At 37.4% G+C, this 21,164-nt stretch overlaps 1 protein-coding gene across 1 annotated transcript; it reads left to right on the forward strand.

Annotated features, from left to right (window-relative positions):
- The first annotated feature begins 8,127 nt into the window (after positions 1–8,127).
- Positions 8,128–21,006, forward strand: LOC124804776 (tubulin-specific chaperone A). The gene is made up of 2 exons (XM_047265097.1): positions 8,128–8,411; positions 20,786–21,006. The coding sequence occupies exons 1-2, from the start codon at positions 8,282–8,284 to the stop codon at positions 21,004–21,006; spliced, it is 351 nt and encodes a 116-aa protein (XP_047121053.1). The 5' UTR covers positions 8,128–8,281.
- The last annotated feature ends 158 nt before the right edge of the window (positions 21,007–21,164 follow it).

The raw sequence follows: 21,164 nt of genomic DNA on the forward strand, positions 1-21,164 counted from the left end.
GCCATAAACACCTTAGCTTGAAATTTTATAACAAACTCCCAAAGGCTGTGAGCGAACTACCGAGGAATGACTTTAAGCAAACAATAGAAGTGTGGCTCAAATGTACGCCATATTACTCACTTGATGAGTTTTTAAACAGTGACACAAAAGAGATATGCTACATGAAACAAACAACTGTCATATGAATTATACATATATGTTTGTGACAGTAATGAAGCAACAAAGACTTTTTACATGGATATGTAAGATGTACCATAAATATATCTTGATAATATTGTATATTTAACTGTTATGATTTATTATTATTATTATTATTATTATTATTATTATTATTATTATTATTATTATTATTACTATTGTGAATGAATAATTGATGTATTATCAATATTACTTTAGCATGCATATCTGCTTGCCCTGCACAGGCACAGTTATGTACAATAATAATTATTGTAATTTTAAAAAATGTATTGAACACACTGACGATGCCAATTGTATGGAAAACATACTGAAAGGCAAATAAAGATTCTATTCTGTTCTACACAGCATACGATTCATAGCTTCAGCTAGTCACCTTTCAGTGAGCACTCTACCGACCAACAATCAGTCACAACCTCCAGTCTGTTGGTATTTATGAATAAGGAACAGGTTAAAACTTTACAGACCTTTTCCAGCCCAGTTAATAAATCCAGTAACAAAGAAATGCTGTGTCTTATGACTCACTACGGCACCGATTCAACAGTAATGTTGCGTACAATTAAGCCTATTCCATCCAAGAATACTGAGCCCCCCTGTCATTAGAAACTGTAGAGGATGAAACGAGAATATTTCATGATGTTACACAACAAATTTCGAATTTTTTCAGTCAGAACTGGCTGAGAAAAATAACGTGTTGCGTTACTCATACAGAAATGATCTCGTAGTTGCAGTTTCGAAACTTGTAAATTTTTGCAAATTATACAAGAATAGAAATAAAAAATATCAGTCCTCTTACTGAAAAGGTGGCTAATAAAATATCTGGAAACATTAACAGATGATTTGAGGCAAATGGTTTATCATTGATTTTTGTCAAGACTTACTACATATAGTTCAGTACTTCTCACAGAACTCCACAAGCTATATAAAATATTTGTCAAACAACAAAACACAAAAAACAGAAAATGATAAGTTTTTGGGACCACCAATGACTCACGGGCCTGAATTGGAAACTCTGCTACCTAGAACTAATGGAGCACCTTGGTTCAGCTGTGTTTGCAGTAAACGTTACTACTGTAGGGTGTTTAAAAAATGAAGGGACTAGCTTATTCTAGATAATTCCATTCATTAATGAGTTATGGAATCAATTTCAGGGAAAATCCATGTTACAAGAACAGTATTTTCAGGATATGGAAATGTGTGATAAGAATTACATATCTGTTGTTTATTCAAGAACCTACTGCAGAGACTTCTTCATAGAAATGTCTTTTACAATTAATTCATAGTACATATATTGATTAATGTTCCTTATCATAGCCAATATTTCTCTTTTCACAAAATGTAGTGAAAAGTATGAATATAACACCAGGAACAAAAATAACTTCTACAAAGACCTCAGAGGGCTAACATTAGTACAGAAAGTAGTCAGATAAATATATTACTCATGCATGTATTCATGTAAACAAATGTAACATATACATGTACATTCAACAGACTACATGAGTACATTAAGTGTCATGTAGGTAATTTTGTGGAGCTTAAGATAGAATTAAATAAATTTCTATTGAGCATACTACTTCTGCTCTATTGATGACTCTCTTCAAAGAAACTCTTAAATTTAATGTTTTGGGTTAATGTATAATTAGAATTAGCACTGTAAACAATAACGTCACTTGACATCTGTCCACTTCCCAGAGACCACTCTTTGTGTGCTCCCTGGAATACAACTAACAGAATGTCCAAAAAAGAAAATTCCCAGAGACTTTACAAACTTCTTTTTAGCATAGTGCTTCGGCAATTCGATAGAATTCAATATTATCTGTAGACTGGAGCAGTATCTGTTCTTTATGCTTGGATAAAAAAGCCTCACAAAGATTTAAAGTCACTTCCTTTCATTCAGAAAGGTGTCCACTATTCAGCAATACGCATTTTCAATAACAAGACAGCAGCTACAAAATATTTAGCTATTAATAGAGTTTAGTTTGAAAAAAGTCTAAATGACTTATTGGCGGAAAACTCCCTTTCTCCGCTGTTGAATTTCTTAGCAGAACCAGTTGCTCAGTGTATGCTATTACAGTCATTTGGGACATCTTTGTACCACTTTATACCATTTTCTGAAAATACTAGACACAAAATAAATTACACATCGCCACAGATATTGTACATTTTACATCTATAGCTACTGAGTGCTTGGGAAAGTAGAAATGTATACTATTACGCCGTATTATAGTAAAGTTTTAACTTGAATACTGGTAAAAAGTTACATTATCTTTCAGGGTAACTTTAGATCACCTTAAAAACATAAAATTTTGTCTATATCTAATACTCTGAGTAAATTTATATCATTCCAGAAGTACAGCAGTTGTTAATTAGAAGTAAAAACAAACAGTGTTAATTCAATATTGCAAGTTTACTTTCAGATATCAAGATATTTGTGTCGATCTGGCATTGCTCAACTTAAATCGCTGCCACCAGAAGCTGTCTTCAAGGCCAATGTAATTAAAGGTTCATCACAATCCTAAGAGATTGCAGTAAGTTAAGATAGCTGAAATACTAACTAGAAATCACAGATATTACGAAATTGTTACTTTTAGTACAAAATGATGCAATAGGTGAAGCAGAAGCCATTTGAATCAAAAGTGGTAAGTGCTAAAAAGATACTGTGACTGGTAAAAAGCTACCATTATTGACTCTAATAATATGACATAATGTGAACAGTGATTACAGTCTGACTTGTGTACGGATTTTGCGCAGTAATATGTTAATTGCAAAGAAGTGCTGAAATGAAATGAAATGTCATGTGGCTAGGGCCTCCCGTCGGGTAGACCGTTCGCCTGGTTCAGGTCTTTCGAGTTGACGCCACTTCGGCGACCTGCGCGTCGATGGGGATGAAATGATGATGATTAGGACAACACAACACCCAGTCCCTGAGGGGAGAAAATCTCCGACCCAGCCGGGAATTGAACCCGGGACCTTAGGACTGACATTCCGCCACACTGACCACTCAGCTACCGAGGCCAGACAAGAAGTGCTGTAAAATGCTTTTTATTCTATTTTTTCGTGAGATAATGCATGACTGCAATGGCCTAAGAATTATCATGTGCACCTAACTGTATTGAACATTTAATATTTGGTGACAAGTTTTATATCTTTTGAAATGTAAATATGCTTGAGGATTTTTTTTTAGATATTCCACAATCACAAAGGCAATTTCATGTGGAATCTGGGGGAGATAAATTAGTATACCTGTTTTTATTTTGTAAATATTTATTGACATTCTTCTTTTTGGACACGTTCCACATCCCAGAGGATTTCCTCAATATACTTAAATTGGGACAAAAAGTACATCACATCTAATCTAATGTAAACTTTGAGAACTAAAGCGTGCGTCACCTAGGATGGAACTTTCACACATAGAGGAGGAGTGGTAAGGAAGCGCGGGGCGGGGGGGGGGGGGGGGGGATGGGAAGAGCGCGTCTGGAGCAGGAGGGAGCGGGCAAATAAAGTCCATGTTGTCAAACTGCATTGCTGCGGATAACAGTCAGGCTCATTTGCATATGGTACATTGTATTATACGTTCAATTCTATGAGGGGAATAATAAATATTAAATCCAATTTCGATCAATCGTCATGAGAGAAATATTAATTCATGTCCACTGCTCCACATATTTACTCTGTGTAATGTTGGGAGGCGAGAACAGCTTTGTGAAGACATGAAGTACGATTTTTCTCAAAACAACATTGAAACTGCTTGCAACAATTACCATTTATTGCGATGGTGAGCTGCATTACAAGTAAAAATTTAATACATGGCAAAATTAACTTCAAGCACAAACTGAAATCATTATATTGCTTGACAACTGCTTCTGCTCAACGGTATTTTGAAAAATGTGTAAGGAGTGGTTGTATATGTGTGTTTGTGTGTGTGTGTGTGTGTGTGTGTGTGTGTGTGTGTGTGTGTGTGTTTGACTATAATTAAGTATAATTACTGCATGTAAAAAAGAATTAGTGGTAGAAAAGTCTAGTGTAAAAGACTATCACAAAAATGGTCAATAAGACGTCATATTTTTCGCTACTAACGGGCATTATGAGTGTAAACTAATATGTTTGATATAACAGTGAGAGACCACATTTATGATCCATTGAACAAGCAAACAATTAAACATCATCTGTCCTAATAACTCCAGGGAATCTGACCAACAACATCGAAAACCACGGATATCTCGACTAGTAACAGTTACTGTCATTTTAAGGCCTTATCCAGGTCGTGCCTTGAAAATGATGGGGGTTTACATGTAGAAATATTGGACTACTGTCGAATTTATCCAACTGCACAAGCTGCATTCTCGAGAGTTATTATAGCATACAACATGGTTGGAGAAGCTTAACTTCTCGTTGGACAATATATTGAACATTGTGCTCTGCCTAATTCAAAGAATAAAAAGTCCTAATCAAAAAGGCTAGGAAGTTCTCATTTTTATGTATGCAACTGATATTTTGACGAACACATTTTTTAAACCATGAGTCTTTAAAAATGAGAAATATTATTACTTTGTTCCAAAGTCTACATAGTAATACCATTGTCACTTCTATTTGAGTCTCTTTCTGAACGATCTGATTTTAAATTTATGGTGATAGGTTCAAGGCTTATATCCACCATCACTTCCCTGTCAAATTCTTCTTTCTGAAGCTTTTCAGCATGCCGCACAGTCTGTGTCCACACTACAGGTGGGATTTTGTCTGTTGCCTCATTGTCTATTACCTCATGCACAGGTGATTCACTGTATGTTATCTTGAATGTTTTGTTTCTTTTTCTCCCACATACCCTTAAAATCCTTTTCCCAAATTAATTCTATGGGGCTACAATGACAGTGACCCTCAGGTAAACGCAAAACTGTGTGATCCAATTCACATGCAGAGAAGTCAAGTTTGTACATTCTGTCACCTGACTTGTGCAGTATAAATTAACGAGCTGCAGGAGATCGGCATGAGTCTGTTTTATATGGTGCTTACTATTTTTATTTTTAAGCTGGGGAAAAATATCCGCTTTTCTGGTGTTTGTACTTGATTTTTTCTCTATAAGTGTTGTATTATAACTGGCAACGAACGACTTCGAAGCAAGGTATGACAAGAATTGTGAATTACGTCACGAGACTGACAGCATTCATTGCCGAATGGTAATCACTGCTGTTTTTCTTGCACATAAATGCAAGTTTATTCTCAGAAATAAAACCAGAAGGGTCAGCATACAGAATAATTATCCAAGAACCTATCCCTATGAGAACTTTAAAACAGTCAGGACTATCACTCATTTTCCAGCAGCTATTCTTGGAAATGTTTCATCAAGGTAATACACTGTTGAACTACCCCTTCTCTTGCATCGTGAATCTTTATATGGGATATAGTTCATACTGCACTTTCGTCACTTCTTTGACTAAAAACTGTCTTCTTAACATATCTGGAACCAAAGTCTTTTAAAATTCTTTACCTTGGCGAAGAGCTCACCATTGAAACCTGCATAACTGTAACACGTTTTTGTTATGTCCGGCATTCATCATTCACATGGAGCACTTTTAAACATCGTTGTTAAAACTATCAATTTGTGTTACCAGGCGACACGAAACCAACTATTTCTACATTTCCTATAGCTCTGACACTTTCCTTTACAGTTCTCTTTACAGTTCTCTTGATCGAAACGACATGGTTCTGGAGTCGGTTCTTGTGTTTTCCAATGTCAATAGTAGGAGACCTCCTTTTAAATTTCAGTTTGAAAATGTTATAAATACGGTTAATAATCCGCCTCGCCTGCTTGTGAAGCACTTCACGTTTATTGCCATCACCTGACTCTTTTTTAATCGCACTTAAACATTTACAAGATACACATTCACAGCTATACTGCTGCAAGAAAGAAAAAAAAGGGAAACAAAAAAATTGGTAGTTGAAGGAATAATTTGGCTGTCGTAAAGTTCGGCAACAGTGCAGCATGAAGAACCGAGATTTTCGCCCTCTAGCTGTAACTCTCTGCTAGCCGCTCGGAAAGAGAATGAATGTTTCCAGAATGAGATTTTCACTCTGCAGTGGAGTGTGCGCTGATATGAAATTTCCTGAGAGATTAAAACTGTGTGCCGGACCGAGACTCGAACTCGGCACCTTTGCCTTTCTCGGGCAAGTGCTCTACCAACTGAGCTACCCAAGCACCACTCACGACCCGTCCTCGCAGCTTCAGTTCTGCTATTACTGGCCGCCAGTGGCTAGTGGAGGGGGATGCACACAACAGCTGAAAATTGGGCTGCCTTCTTACATGATTCGAACAATAATACCTATGCTTCAGTGATGAACCTGCTCTAGTATTCAGTTGGCAGTTTTGGTGTCTATATGGCACAGATATTAAATGGCAAGACACACTTGAGCTTTGTGTTTTGCAAAGTTCAGGTTCAGATATTTATTCAGTTTCCGCATTCATCTAGATTGTACTTTAATTAATTGATTTTCGAGGGAAAGAGAACTTTGGAATCATTTTAAAAATATAACGAGCACTAATGTTTGCCATTGGAGAACAACTGTTTTATGTTTACGATGACTAAGCTTTCTTCCTTCAGCTTTTCATGTTTTAAATAAAATAAAATTTTTCGTAATCCAGATTCTGTTTTACCGCTTTATCAAATGCAATACGAGATTCAGAGGCCAATCTGTTGCGAACGCGGTAGCAGATCCTCGGAACTCTATGTTCTATAAGGCCCGTCAACACGCAACGATCTCTCTGCGGAAATGTCTGCGCACATCACATCTGCGCAGACAGATCGTTGCGTGTGGACAGAAGATTTGCACCAACCTGAGGTGTGTGTAAACCTGGAAGTTGGAGCTGGAGGTTTGAGCGAAACCTCTCAAATCTGTGGGTTCAAACCACATCTGCGCAGACAAGTTGGAGCGTGTGGACCGGAGATCGTCGCAAATCGGGCGCGAAACAGCTGTTAGCTCAATCTAGTGTTTGTATTTGAGCGCACAGGGCATTAAAATGGCTGATACTCGTCAGTGTTCTCGAGAGTTTGTAAGTGAATTCATTGAAATAAATAGAAACCACCCATGTTTGTGGAAGATTTAAAGTAAAGAATATAGTGACCAAGACAAAAAGACAGCAGCATACAATGTTCTAATTGAAAAATTACGGGCAGTTGACGTCTCGGCAAACAGAGAAACAGTAATAAAAAAAAATCGTTGCGAACTGTTTACCGAAAAGAGTTATCCAAAGTTCAGAAATCTAGAAGATCTGGTGTAGGAGTACATCAAGTATACCAGCCAACGTTATAGTATTTTGATCTGCTTGGCTTTCTTAGTGATCAAGAAACGCCAAGACCAAGCAGGAGTACAATTGAAGATGAAATTGGAGTGTCAATATGCGAGGAAATGGAACACGAGGTAATATAAAACAATATATTTCACATACGTTTATCAAAGGTTTATTCAAAATAATATATTTGTGTGCAAACATAATAGAAAATTAACTGCTGTTATAAAAAGAAACATGAATATACTTGTCCATGTTTTAGGTTCGCCCTGCAACTCTCGCAGTAAATTTACGTGAGAAAACTGCTTTCGCTTTAGCAGCCACTGTCTACACTGTTTTGACCGCTTTCTCTGTTTCCTGTGGTTGGTTTGAATGTTTCTTGCAACACAAGTTGCGAACACAGACCACAACAGAACTTCCTCCATTTCTATATTTCAAAATAACTTAATTAAATTTTTGACGTTTACGGGGAGCGTAGTCGCTTGCCACTGATATTTCTTTTCTATACCGACAGATGGCGGGCGAGTAGTAGATTGGGGTTTGTGTCGTGTGAAGACACCACATTTGCAGCGATCTTTTGCATGTACAGACATCTGCGCCGATAGATCGTTGCGCGTGGACTGGGCTTTATCTTCATTGCTCGGTGAGTTGGTATGTCTCTGAATTCTGTAGGGTAGGTCAAAACCAAGTCGAAAGGTAGGTGTTGTCGCAAGGCAATTGGTTAAACGTTTTATGAGGTTTGTTATTTCGTCGATAACGTGGAAATTTGTAATAATTTAATTCCATTGCATAATTCGTTGAAATATGGCGGATCCTAGAGTAAAAGTTATTAAAATCAAGACAGGTGTCGTGAAACGTCTGACGAAGGAAAAAGTGGTATATGAACAAGAAGCAGAGAAACAAAAAGAGAGAGTCCAGAAACTGAAAGAAGAAGGTAAAGCATGTTTGTATTTAAACATTTTTTTTCAAATGACTCCATTTACAGCTAATGTCAGCTGGATTGTGCGCAGGATCTTCACGGAATCGAGTCTCACATGATACTTTGACGTATGAGGTAACCTAGTCCTTATCTTAAGAAATATCGGTGTTTGTCCGAATGTATTGTTCTTCTGCCATAAAATATCCAATTTGTTACTAATTGGTACAGTAACTGCTTTTTTCGGTATTGGGTTATAATTTACAATACTATATAATAGTACGTCGTGTTGCCGGCCGCGCTGGTCTAGCGGTTCTAGGCGCTCAGTCCGGAACCGCGCCACTGCTAAGGTCGCAGGTTCGAATCCTGCCTCGGGCATGGATGTGTGTGATGTCCTTAGGTTAGTTAGGTTTAAGTAGTTCTAAGTTCTAGGGGACTGATGACCACAGATGTTAAGTCCCATAGTGCTCAGAGCCATTTTTGAGTACGTCGTGTTGGGAAAATTTTGATTTGTGAAGGATAAGTTCATTACTGTAACAAAATGTGTAACTAAATCCATTGTCATATATTGCCCAAAATTTGAATTGCGTAGTGCCCCTTAGGCGCTTCACAAAATTTGTAGCATTTGTTAGGTAACAATAGTGAAATCATTAGCCAATTCACTGAAAAAGAGCGTAATCTAATATGTAGGAATTATTTCTACAGATATCACTAGTGCACAATTGCGAAAGTTTTCGAAAGCCAGACAACTTTTTTTAACTGTTTCGTTTGGTGATGACTCAAATAGAAAATATGTGAACATTTTGTATACCATAAAGTTGCTTATGAGAAAGTGCCAGTTTGTTAAGTGCCCCACATTCGAATGTACACTAATGGCTGCAGTATTTTTGCAGACACTGGTACTTCTTGCTCTTATGCATGTTCGAAAAATGTGCAGCGTTGTTGTGTCTAACAGTGTCAAATTTTAGCAACGTTCCCAATCCCTCCTCAATGATCTATCATTTCTGTTCATAGATTGGAGCAAGAGGAGGATATACACTCCCCAAGAGAACTAAATGTATTAAATATTGTTCCTTACACCAACCTTCATTTTAATGATTGTTTTCTACTACTGTATTGCCTCCTTTTCTTCACATAAATTCATAATGTATACTTGCTTACGAGATTGTTACTGACTTCCAAGACATTTTAAAGTCTCACTAGTTGTATTGACATTTTGCCGTTTCTAACAGTCCTCTTGTTACTAATATGTTGATCTGTTCGTTTGTGGACAATGTGAGTAACAGGCAGTTTAGAAAGATTAATTTATTAATAACAACTGTCAAAATTGTGCAAGACTCTTAGTTCAAAATTGCTTACCCTATATTCAGATTTTACACAATCAGTTTCTTATCATACCAATAAATTAATTTTTATGTGCATCCTTCACATATCTTTAACATCATGTAGATTGTAAAAACATGGAAAGTAATTTTAACTAAAAAGTATTAAGGTCCTGTAGTAAGTAACTGTCAGATTGTAGAATACATTTTCAAAGCCTATCCAGTACAACTTGCGTTTCAGGGGTATGTGTTCTAGCATGCAGGAACACAATATGAAAGAAGTCATTACGACATACTCTAGTATGTTAATTGTATAGATTCTTGCAGTGGCTCTTTAAGGAAGAAAGTACCAACGGGTCATTCCATGTCAAGTCATCTAGAGGCCATGTCACCCATTATCTAGTAGTGAACTGAGATTTTATGTACTGCTTTTGTATCTAATATCATGAACTTTTGCAAATTTTTATTGCTTTAGCAAAAGTGACAAAAAGCAAGATTTCAGAGTACTTGACGGCTGAACACAAGTTTTGTCTCAAGTACAGATAGTGTTGAGGATCAGTGGACAAAGTTCAAAATCATCGTACAATACGCATTAGATGAGTATGTATCGAGCAAGATCGTAAGAGGTGGAAAAGAGCCACTGTGGTACAACAACAGAGTTAGAACACTGCTGCAGAAACAAAGGGAACTTCACAGCAAACATACACATAGCCAAAGCCTTACAGACAAACAAAAATTACGCGAAGTGAAATATAGTGTGAGGAGGGCTATGCGAGAGGTGTTCAGTGAATTCGAAAGTGAAGTTCTATGTGCTAACTGGGCAGAAAATCCTAAGAAATTTTGGTCTTACGTCAAAGCCGTAGGTGAATCAAAAGATGTCACAGACACTCTGTGACCAAAATGGTACTGCAACAGAGGATGACAGACTAAAGGCCAAAATACTAAATGTCTTTTTCCAAAGCCGTTTCACAGAGGAAGACTGCACTGTAGTTCCTTCTCTAGATTGTCTCACAGATGGCAAAATGGTAGATATCGAAATAGATGACAGAGGGCTAGAGAAACAATTAAAATCGCTCAAAAGAGGAAAGGCCGCTGGACCTAATGGGATACCAGTTCGATTTTACACAGAGTACGCGAAGGAACTTGCCCACCTTCTTGCAGCAGTGTACCGTAGGTCTCTAGAAGAGCGTAGCATTCCAAAGGATTGGAAAAGGGCACAGATAATCCCCGTTTTCAAGAAGGGGTGTCGAACAGATGTGCAGAACTGTAGACCTATATCTCTAACGTCAATCGGTTGTAGAATTTTGGAACACCTATTGTGTTAGAGTATAATGACTTTTCTGGAGACTAGAAATCTACTCTGTAGGGATCAGCATGGATTTCGAAAAAGACGATCGTGTGAAACCCAGCTCGCGCTATTCGTCCACAAGACTCAGAGGGCCATAGACACGGGTTCCCAGGTAGATGCCGTGTTTCTTGACTTCCGCAAGGCGTTTGATACAGTTCCCCCCAGTCCTTTAATGAAGAAAGTAAGCACATATGGTCTATCGGACCAATTGTATGATTGGATTGAAGAGTTCCTAGATAACAAAACGCAGCATGTCATTCTCAATGGAGAGAAGTCTTCCGAAGTAAGAGTGATTTCAGGTGTGCCGCAGGGGAGTATCGTAGGACCATTGCTATTCACAGTATACATAAATGACCTTGTGGATGACATCGGAAGTTCACTGAGGCTTTTTGTGGATGATGCTATAGTATATCGAGAGGTAAATTGTACTGAAATGCAGGAGTGTCTGCAACGAATTGACGTATGGTGCAGCGAATGGCAGTTGAATCTCAATGTAGACAAGTGTAATGTGCTGCGAATACATAGAAAGAAAGATCCTTTATCATTTAGCTACAATATAGGTAACTGGAAGCAGTTAATTCCATAAATTATCTGGGAGTAGGCATTAGGAGTGATTTAAAATGGAACGATCATATAAAGTTGATCGTCGGTCAAGCAGAAGCCAGACTGAGATTCATTGGAAGAATCCTAAGGAAATGCAATCTGAAGACAAAGGAAGTAGGTTACAGTACACTTGTTCGCCGACTGCTTGAATATTGCTCACCAGTGTGGGATCCGTGCCAGATAGGGTTAATAGAAGAGATAGAGAAGATCCAACAGAGAGCAGTGCGCTTAGTTACAGGATCATTTAGTAATCGCAAAAGCATTACAGAGATGATAGATAAACTCCAGTGGAAGACTTTGCAGGAGAGACGCTTAGTAGCTCGGTACGGGCTTTTGTTGAAGTTTCGAGAACAAACCTTCACCGAGGAGTCAAGCAGTATATTGCTCCCTCCTATGTATATCTCGCGAAGAGACCATGAGGATAAAATCGGATAGATTAGAGCCCACACAGAGGCATACCGACAATCTTTCTTTCCACGAACAATACGAGACTGGAATAGAAGGGAGAACCGATAGATGTACTGAAAGTACCCTCCGCCACGCCGGCCGGGGTGGCCGAGCAGTTAAAGGCGCTACAGTCTGGAACCGCTACGGTCGCAGGTTCGAATCCTGCCTCGGGCATGGATGTGTGTGAGGTCCTTAGGTTAGTTAGGTTTAAGTAGTTCTAAGTTCTAGGGGACTGATGACCTTAGAAGTTCAGTCCCATAGTGCTCAGAGCCATTTGAACCAGCCCTCCGCCACACACCGTCAGGTGGCTTGGGGAGTATGGATGTAGATGTAGATACACATTGTGTTGGTAGCAATTGCTGAAAGTTTGATTCAATGTGTTACTTAAAGGCAAACTGTAAATATTTGAAAATTGGCTGCAGTATTTAAACAAAAATGGTATGCTGACAGTTTTTTCCCCTGAATATATTTTTGGACATGTGGTTTCTGAAAACATGGTGGAATTGTCCAATATATCCTGGAGAGAAATAAAATTACTACCCAAGAGACGTCAACATAAGTACACAAGACACTATCCAAATTGATCAAAAATTGCGGTATATGAAACAAAATTACAAATTATGAAATAGAGCGCAACTTGTACATTACGTGATATTTGAACACTTTCTTACTTTTGCCATAACCAAATTAACTCAATGTAAAAGTTCATAGCATTTTGTTTATAATATTTAAACATTTTGTCAAAAGCCAATATTGTCAGCACTGCACAAAATGCTGGTGCTGCACTCTACATTCAAATTGATTTGGAACTACACGTGATGACACTGAAACTTAGATCATTATTATTTATTTTTTATTTTATGAGAACCACTTTTCTTCCAACTTTGCACTCTTTGCTCCGAGAATAAGTAAGGCCTGTTGCTGTGGTGATATCAACTTCACACAGAATGTGAGAGAAACAAACATCATTATCAGGCCAATAGAAGGATGGGGATGGTCCACGAAGATGCATGAACCGTACTGTAACATCTTCACAATTCACCTTTTCAACAATTCCCAAATACCAAGAAGAGTCATATGCACATGCAACATAGATGGGCTGCACAGTGCATTCTGGCATTAATGACGGAAGTGCGTCTGAGAAATCGTGCATGATACTAAAATCCATATCGCAGCTCAGCCTTTTTGCTCCAGTGTTGGTTGGTGATATTTGTACAATGTGATGTATAGATAGTGTTCCAGAAGTTGTTTTTTGCACTTGTGAAGTGCTGAGAAAAATAATGTCCTACTTATACCATTTCATTTTTTGAAACAAAGAGAAATGAAATGCCTTGCAGGTTATTTATTTATTTAGCGATCTGTGGAAATTTTACAATGTATGGATGTTGTCAGGTTGTGTACATTCATATATTTATACAGTTTGTTGTTACATGTAGTTAAACATTGTGACATATAAGTTATTTACAATCATTTTTTGATCCTTATCAGGCTGGCCACAGTGGCCGAGCGGTTCAAGACGCTTCAGTCCGGAACCACGCAGCTGCTACGGTCGCAGGTTCAAATCCTGCCTCAGGCATGGATATGTGTGATGTCCTTAGGTTGGTTAGGTTTAAGTAGTTCTATGTCTAGGGGACTGATGACCTCAGATGTTAAGTCCCATAGTGCTTAGAGCCATTTGAGCTCCTTATCAAAACGTTACATATGGTTAAATATTGTGAAACAAAAGTTATTTACAATCATTTTGTACTAAGGAATTCACTTATAGTGTAAAAGCAGTGTTCCTGCAAAAACAATTTAAGATTTTCCCTAAAGCAGTACATGTTGTCTGTTTCTTTCATTTTCTGTGGCAGTTTATTATACAGTTTTGCACCTTCATACAAGAAACCATTTTGAGTCGTATATTTATTATTCCTGTCTAGGTGAAGACAGTGACTTGTTCTTATATTATAGTTATGAACGCTGCCATTTGTGCTATAATTTTCTATATTTTTCTTGATGTCCACTATGGTTTGGAATATAAATTCACAAGGAACAGTTAGAATTTCTAAGATTTTGAGAAGTTCTCTGCAGCGGGCCCACTTACTTACTGTTCTCTTTTGCATTTTAAATACTGTTTGTAAATTCTGAGCACTGTTTCCCCAAAAATAATACCATAACTGATTACTGAATGAACGTAACTAAAGTACTAAAATGTAAATTTTCACGGCCGGAAATATCATGTCCATTATAATTATCCGGGCTGTTATGCCATGGTCGGTTGATGAATTGGGAATCACCTCAAAATGGGAATCACCTCAGAATTCATCAACCGACCACGGCATAACAGCCCGGATAATTATAATGGACGTAACTAAAGTATACAGTTCTCAAACATTCATTACTGCATCCGGATGCAAGGACTCTAAAGTGCATAAAATATTGTGGAGACGTTTTTCAAGAGCTTCATAGGATGTTCATTCCACTTCATTTGGCTGTCAATGTGCAACCCTGTGAATTTCATCTATGGAGATGTTATCTAGTTTTAAATTGAAGGGACCCTGTTTTCTGTTCATTCTAAAGCATATTGTATTTGTTTTCTTTATGTTGACAGTTACTTCGTTTTCCTGCGACCATTTGTGAACATCTTTCAGCACTTCAGTAGAATTTTCCAGCGTTTGTGCTGGTGCCTTACTGGTGATTACTATGTTGCTGTCATCAGCAAACAATATCTTCTCTCCATGGCTCATATGTTGTGGGAAATAATTTATATAGCCTACACCAGAAACAATACTGGGCCCAGTACACTTCCTTGAGGGACCCCTATATTGATATGTTGTGGATCAGATATATGTTTCTCATGTAATCTCTACTGACTGTACTGTTTTTTAGATATGAATGAAACCATTTGAGAACCACTCCCCTTACTCCTAGTGTCTCTACCTTATGTGACAGAATTCAAATGCCTGTGAAGCTATAAGTATTTGATCCTCATAAACTCTTTGCAAACTTGTTTTTGTGACAAGTCTTTTTAACAGTGCCACCAATACCATCACAGGGAGATTTGCCATGGCTGGTAGAAAAAAAGGGATTAACGGAAACGTCAGATTCCACCCATCTACTTTGACCAATGACGTCACCAATATGGCGGAAACGGCCATTCACAACTACTCCCCTACCGCGACTATGGCGTCATTACGTAAACATGACAACAAACACAAAAAATTTTCCAAAGAAACCATCAGACACACATTCCTACTAAAATATAATGAAACTAACGGAACAAGCGGGGGAAATTGGGGGTTTTTGGGTTGGCACAAACTAAAAATACACATACGCCACTAAACCAAATGACAAAAACGATAAAATAAAATGACCACAACCTTCCAAAAAACAACTAAAAGCAATATTCACTGGAGTCGAACACTGCCCTTGACCTATATAGGTCAACAGAAGCTACCAATACCAAGCAATAAATCTCAGAACTTTCACCACCACAACCACACTTAATACTACCATTACAAAAACACCTAGAAAATCAAAATTGGAATCTTAACACTTCCCTTGACCTGTTATCCTCCATCTCCACATATAGCTGTCCCTGGTCCAAGACTCTGGAACTTTAGTCCCATTTCTTCACTACACACTGAACACGGCTTCATCCAAAAATCCGAATAGTTGGAGAAATTTTATTAGAGATAATGCACTGCCCCCCCCAATCATCGCCGACAACCGAAAACTGTTGGCCTTGTCAGTCATATCCATACCTACCAAAGACATAAACAAAGAAATTTACCAAAATTCACACACAACGCTCAGAAAAAACTGCAGTAACGTCAACATAACAAAACCAAAATCGTTAACTCGCTGAAAAATATTCCGCTGAAAGCAGTCACTACTGATACCACACATGTGCAATGCTACCACGCAAATGAACCCCCATACGCCGCATAACACGCTACCCATGAACACACCACCAGAGAGAACCACCAACCGCAACAATACACCACCTATAAACACGTCACACATGCAAACTAAACAGAAAATCACCTAACCCACAACACATGAACACACCGCCAGAGAGCACCACCGATCACATCAAAACATCTACAAACACTCCATTCTCACAAACTAAGTTCCACGCCATCGTGACGTCACACACCACAACAGCCTTACGTCACAGGTCAAACTCGACGGGTGGAATCAGACGCTTCCATTGACCCAGGCCAGCTGCACTTTGTTGAAGTTGTGTTCATGGTAGTAGATATTTTTGAAATTCTTACAGTTTTTATATTGTGCAGCACAATCAGTGAAATTTCAACATATGCACGATGAATTTCTGGAAATCCATACTTCAAAAAAAAATTCAGTACAGTCTTCTGAGTCTGGTACACCAAGGCAACATCTTGTTCTAGATCATCAGAAACAATACAGATACTTTTTGCATGCAGCTATTTGTCCTTTTCGTAATATATATGGGCAATGTGAAGAGTGCAGCTGCCATTGTTCCAATGCTTCCACTGTACTTCATTTTGAAGAACAAAATTGAGATTTTCACTGAAATCCATAAAAATTAACACTGATACTGTATAAAGTGTTTCATTCTTCATTTTTAGACAATCAGATTGTGATTGAGAAGTAAGTGTGGAGGAAGTTTTTTCAATTTTCTTAATTAATGTGTCACAAAATTCTGATAGAGAAGTGATTTGAACACTGTCATTTTGTCAGTTGATACCCATTGACTGTACTGAATCGCCTCATCAGGATCATAGTCTTCTATTTCATTTTCTAGGTAGAATTGAAGCAATGAACTGGTGGGACATTTTTCACACAGACTAAGCATATAGGCTTGGTTATTTATATCACGTGTTATTGTGTTGGTTAGATCTTTGTATGTTTCTTTAATAGACACAGAATGAATTTAGAAACAATTTAACATTTTGCTGCTACATGCATACACATACGGTATGTGTTCCTAATGATCCTGCAAGTATATGCTGTTTCGGTTGAAGAGAAGCAAATTTTGAGAATCCTACTTTGTCTTCAGGATTCTTTCTTTTATAGAGAGAATACAGTTTGGTTTAATTACTTAACACAAGATGCTTTTATTCATAGCTATTTTCGCTGGTGGTCACTTTGTCTTTTTTCCTGGGCATAATTCTTGTATTTTCGTCATCCAAATAAAAACTCTTTACTTTTTGCACCCTATCATCTTCCCTCTTTTTCTGCTCAGCCATTGATAAAATACTGTTCTCCATTAAAAGAGCTCTTTCCTGTCGTACCAAATATTCAAAAACGTGAAATTTGGGACTGACTCTCTGTCAAGACCAAGTTAGCAGCACAAGAGTAAGTATTGAAATTTTTCATGATTATTTACATATTCAGTTTTGTTTGATTTTGTCAGTGGGATCATCATGATAATTTCCCTTTTCTTCCAGTTCTGTTAAATCACTGTTGGGGGTAGTGCTTGCATCAGCAGCCAGCTCAACTTGATATGTATGTGAAATTTTTAGTTTTCAGAGCCCTAGCTGCTGATCACAATTTTTGCTTGGCTGCTGCATATGGACCATGCCGAACAACTGAATGCAGCTAGTATTGAGCACAGATTTTTCAGGTGTCTGCACCTTCACATTACTGTCATATATATGGTCTAGTAATGAGTCGTCACTTGCTTGTTTTCATTAATAAGTTTGATACAGATTGGGCAAATTTTCTCCCCGGGAACAACACTAAAGCTTCTCATTTCAAAGCTCTTCGCCTTTTCCAAACTAATTTCACGCAATCCAGATGAAACGGATCATTTATGACACTTGAAGGGATCACAGCAAATTTTCTTATATATAGAGAATCTGCACAGGTTTGTGTTACACACACACACACACACACACACACACACACACACACACACACACACACACACGAAACACTTAAATCACAGTATGAATGACTGTTGCTTTGCCATAATAAAAGTTCTTGCTCTTCACTGGTCAGTTCACTCTCACAAGCCAGGGCATTATCACATATATCTTGCAGATACTGTCAAAGAGAACACTGCCCTGCTGATACTTTCCATACTGCTTCAGTCGTAAAACCACTATTTGTCATAAATAACTCTAAAGATGGTTAGTGTAACCTACAAAGTAATTAATTAAAAATCATTCTATCCCATTGTTTCATTACAAAGGTATTTCACATTATTATTGTAACATTAGGGGATTTACTTTTGTTTTGGAATGAATAGTTAAAAACTACAACAGTTGAATTTTCAACCAATGATTGACTCTGGGTACAACTCAGTACAAGAGCTCAGAACTGCATGCTCAGTGAACACGACTCAAACCAAAGGAACTGGCTGGTGCAGTACATATAGTGGCAATAAAACAGAGTTATCATAAATGATTTGTTCCTAGGGAAACCGTGTGTAGCCAACTTCAGCAATTTAGTGGTGACATGGTAGTCATGAATTATCAACTTCAATATTTCTTTTACAATAACATTGTTTTTCACACTTCCCATTATTTCTACAAACACAATTATTTTTGAGCGACATAATGGAATATTTATAATAATACTGTAAATTTTTCAAAGGTATCTATGAGGGGCGATACCTTAAAAATTATAATGTCCATGCATGGATTTTGTTTAAAAGAAATTATTTACAATTTTTTTCTGAGTTTTAGATGGATATTCACTACAAGAAGCATGACTATAAAATATAAACCTTCCTCTTTAACTAAAAAAAAATTCAAGCTTCCATTGCAAAAACTATTGGTACAATTGCATTTTTAAATTATAAAGGAGCTCGTCTATGAAAACCTGAATTCCTGAATCTATACAACTTCATTTTATCATAAGTGAAAATGATATTGACCTACAACACTCACATTTTGGAAGTGTGAATATATCTAGGTAAACTTCCACTTCCTAAAATTTCAAGGATTTGCTTGAAGGTGGGTGTTATTTCCTGAAATTTCTGGATGATTTGACATGGAATGACCCCAACCGTATCTGTTCCATATGACAACTGCCAAAAGTTCTCATTTTGAATTGATCTCTTAACACATCTGGTGTGGTTGCTAAACAAGAACTATCACTCCAGTGTGTGCACTGGGGCTTGAAGTGAGGGCCTAGAATTTCATTAATGTTAGCAATGTACATATGTTCGCATTGACTCCATTCGGATGTAACTTCAAAAGTAAAAGTTTGCTTGCATCTTTTTCATCTGTAAACATGTTGAGATACAATCTTTCAGACAGATTGATCTGGAACATAGCCTGAAGCTGTATTACATAATGGAAAAATCTTTGACGAGTGAGGATGATCTAGCTTATATTCTTCTATGATGCAGAAAATGAGTTTAATTAGTAATAATAGGCAGCAGTTGTTTGAGGATACTGTTAGTGCAACTCGTTGTTTGTTTGATTAATTAAGCTGTAGGTGTCACTTCGCAATCAGTTGTGTTCGCAGGTTTCTTTCTGCTTTAGCTTCTAAGTTTTACAGTGTTTGTATGCCTTATTTGGGCTTCTATTCCATATCTAAGAGTGTCTAATTCTCACAGTTATAATACCATTAAAATAAGGAAGAATTAAGAACACCATCTCAGGTTTCATTATCATTACTCTAACATGCAGTTTACATAGTCTTAAGGCATCGTCTTCAAATGCTAAATCATGTCAGTTGATGGCACAGCTTCAGTGTATGACAAAGGTATTGGTGCAACACTTCACATGTTACCAGTTGACATGATGCAGAATTTGAAGAAGCTGCCATTGGGCAGTGAAACATTACTGAAGTGTGCTGACATTATTGTAACGTGAGCTAGGTCTTCGAACTGTCTATTGCTGTTGTCCTTGCAGATCATGCCGCATTTGAGACACTGGAATGGGTCTAGGCTATTTGACTGGAACAATTATAATTATTGGGTCTTCCTTTGGGCTCTTCTTGTGTTTCTTTATGCAACTACTAAAAAAGGGTCCATTATTGAATACATCTGATTTTCTAAGTAAGATCTGTTCCTCTGCTGTACTCCAGATGTTATTTATAAACTAGCACTAAGCTGAGAGATCGTAATTGTTCAATTTGTAACTGTACAGTAGATGAAACGCTATGGAAATGAACATAGAATTTCAAGCTATTGTGAACCCTCACATTTTTTGGACTTACATAATAATTTATTTTTCTTTTATCGGATTATTCCATAAGTGTAACTGGTAAAATGCTATTCAGATTTAATACATTTTGTACTTTATTGACCGGTCTTCTAAAACAGTGAGTGAAATTGGATTGTAAGTAATGCAACGGACGTCCGAAGAAGGTATATCGGTTACAGTTTTTATTATGTATTGTTGTGGAAATCTCTTTTATGTTTGATACTTCGTGTGTGTGTGTGTGTGTGTGTGTGTGTGTGTGTGATTACAGTATTCGGAGTAGCATCTATTGATTCATTGCTCTGAGGGAATTTAATTTTCTTTCACCACACTCAATTCAACTTTATCTTGCTTGTGTTTATCATCTCAGAATGAAGGAATCTGTATACAAGTCTATAACCCTTTTCCCTATTACATTCTGAAATTTCATCAGTATAAGTGTGTGTGTGTGTGTGTGTGTGTGTGTGTGTGTGTGTGTGGTTTCCCCCCCAAAATCTGTTTGATTTAATGTGCACTTACTTCGGCATAAATTAAATTATTTCTTTACAGAAAAAGATGAACATATTATACGGAAACAAGAAGAAGTATTGCAAGAGTCTATGATGATGGTTCCAGATTGCCAGCGACGCTTATGGAAGGCTTATGAGGAACTCAAGGGAATAATTGACAATGAATCAGACATGGCTGAAAATGAAGATTATATGGCAGCTGTGAAGGCTTTGGAAGATGCGAAACCTCAGCTGCCAACAATAATGGCAAACATGTCTTAAAACTTTATTGAACTAATTGTATTTTAAAAGACAGTTTTAATGACATTCCGTGCTTCATATTACAAGTGACAGCACTAATAATTTGCATTTAACATAAGTTTAATATTTTGTGTACTTCGAAGGACTTAAAGGAAAAGGTATAGGTATCAAGACTGACA

This window comes from Schistocerca piceifrons, chromosome 7, assembly GCF_021461385.2.
Source record: "Schistocerca piceifrons isolate TAMUIC-IGC-003096 chromosome 7, iqSchPice1.1, whole genome shotgun sequence".
In the NCBI taxonomy this organism is placed as follows: domain Eukaryota; kingdom Metazoa; phylum Arthropoda; class Insecta; order Orthoptera; family Acrididae; genus Schistocerca; species Schistocerca piceifrons.

Bases quoted from the DNA above. Each gene is read 5' to 3' on its own strand.
- LOC124804776 (XM_047265097.1), top strand. From the start codon at position 8,282: ATGGCGGATCCTAGAGTAAAAGTTATTAAAATCAAGACAGGTGTCGTG. The intron at 8,412-20,785 runs GTAAAGCATGTT...ATTTCTTTACAG, and splicing joins CCAGAAACTGAAAGAAGAAG to AAAAAGATGAACATATTATA.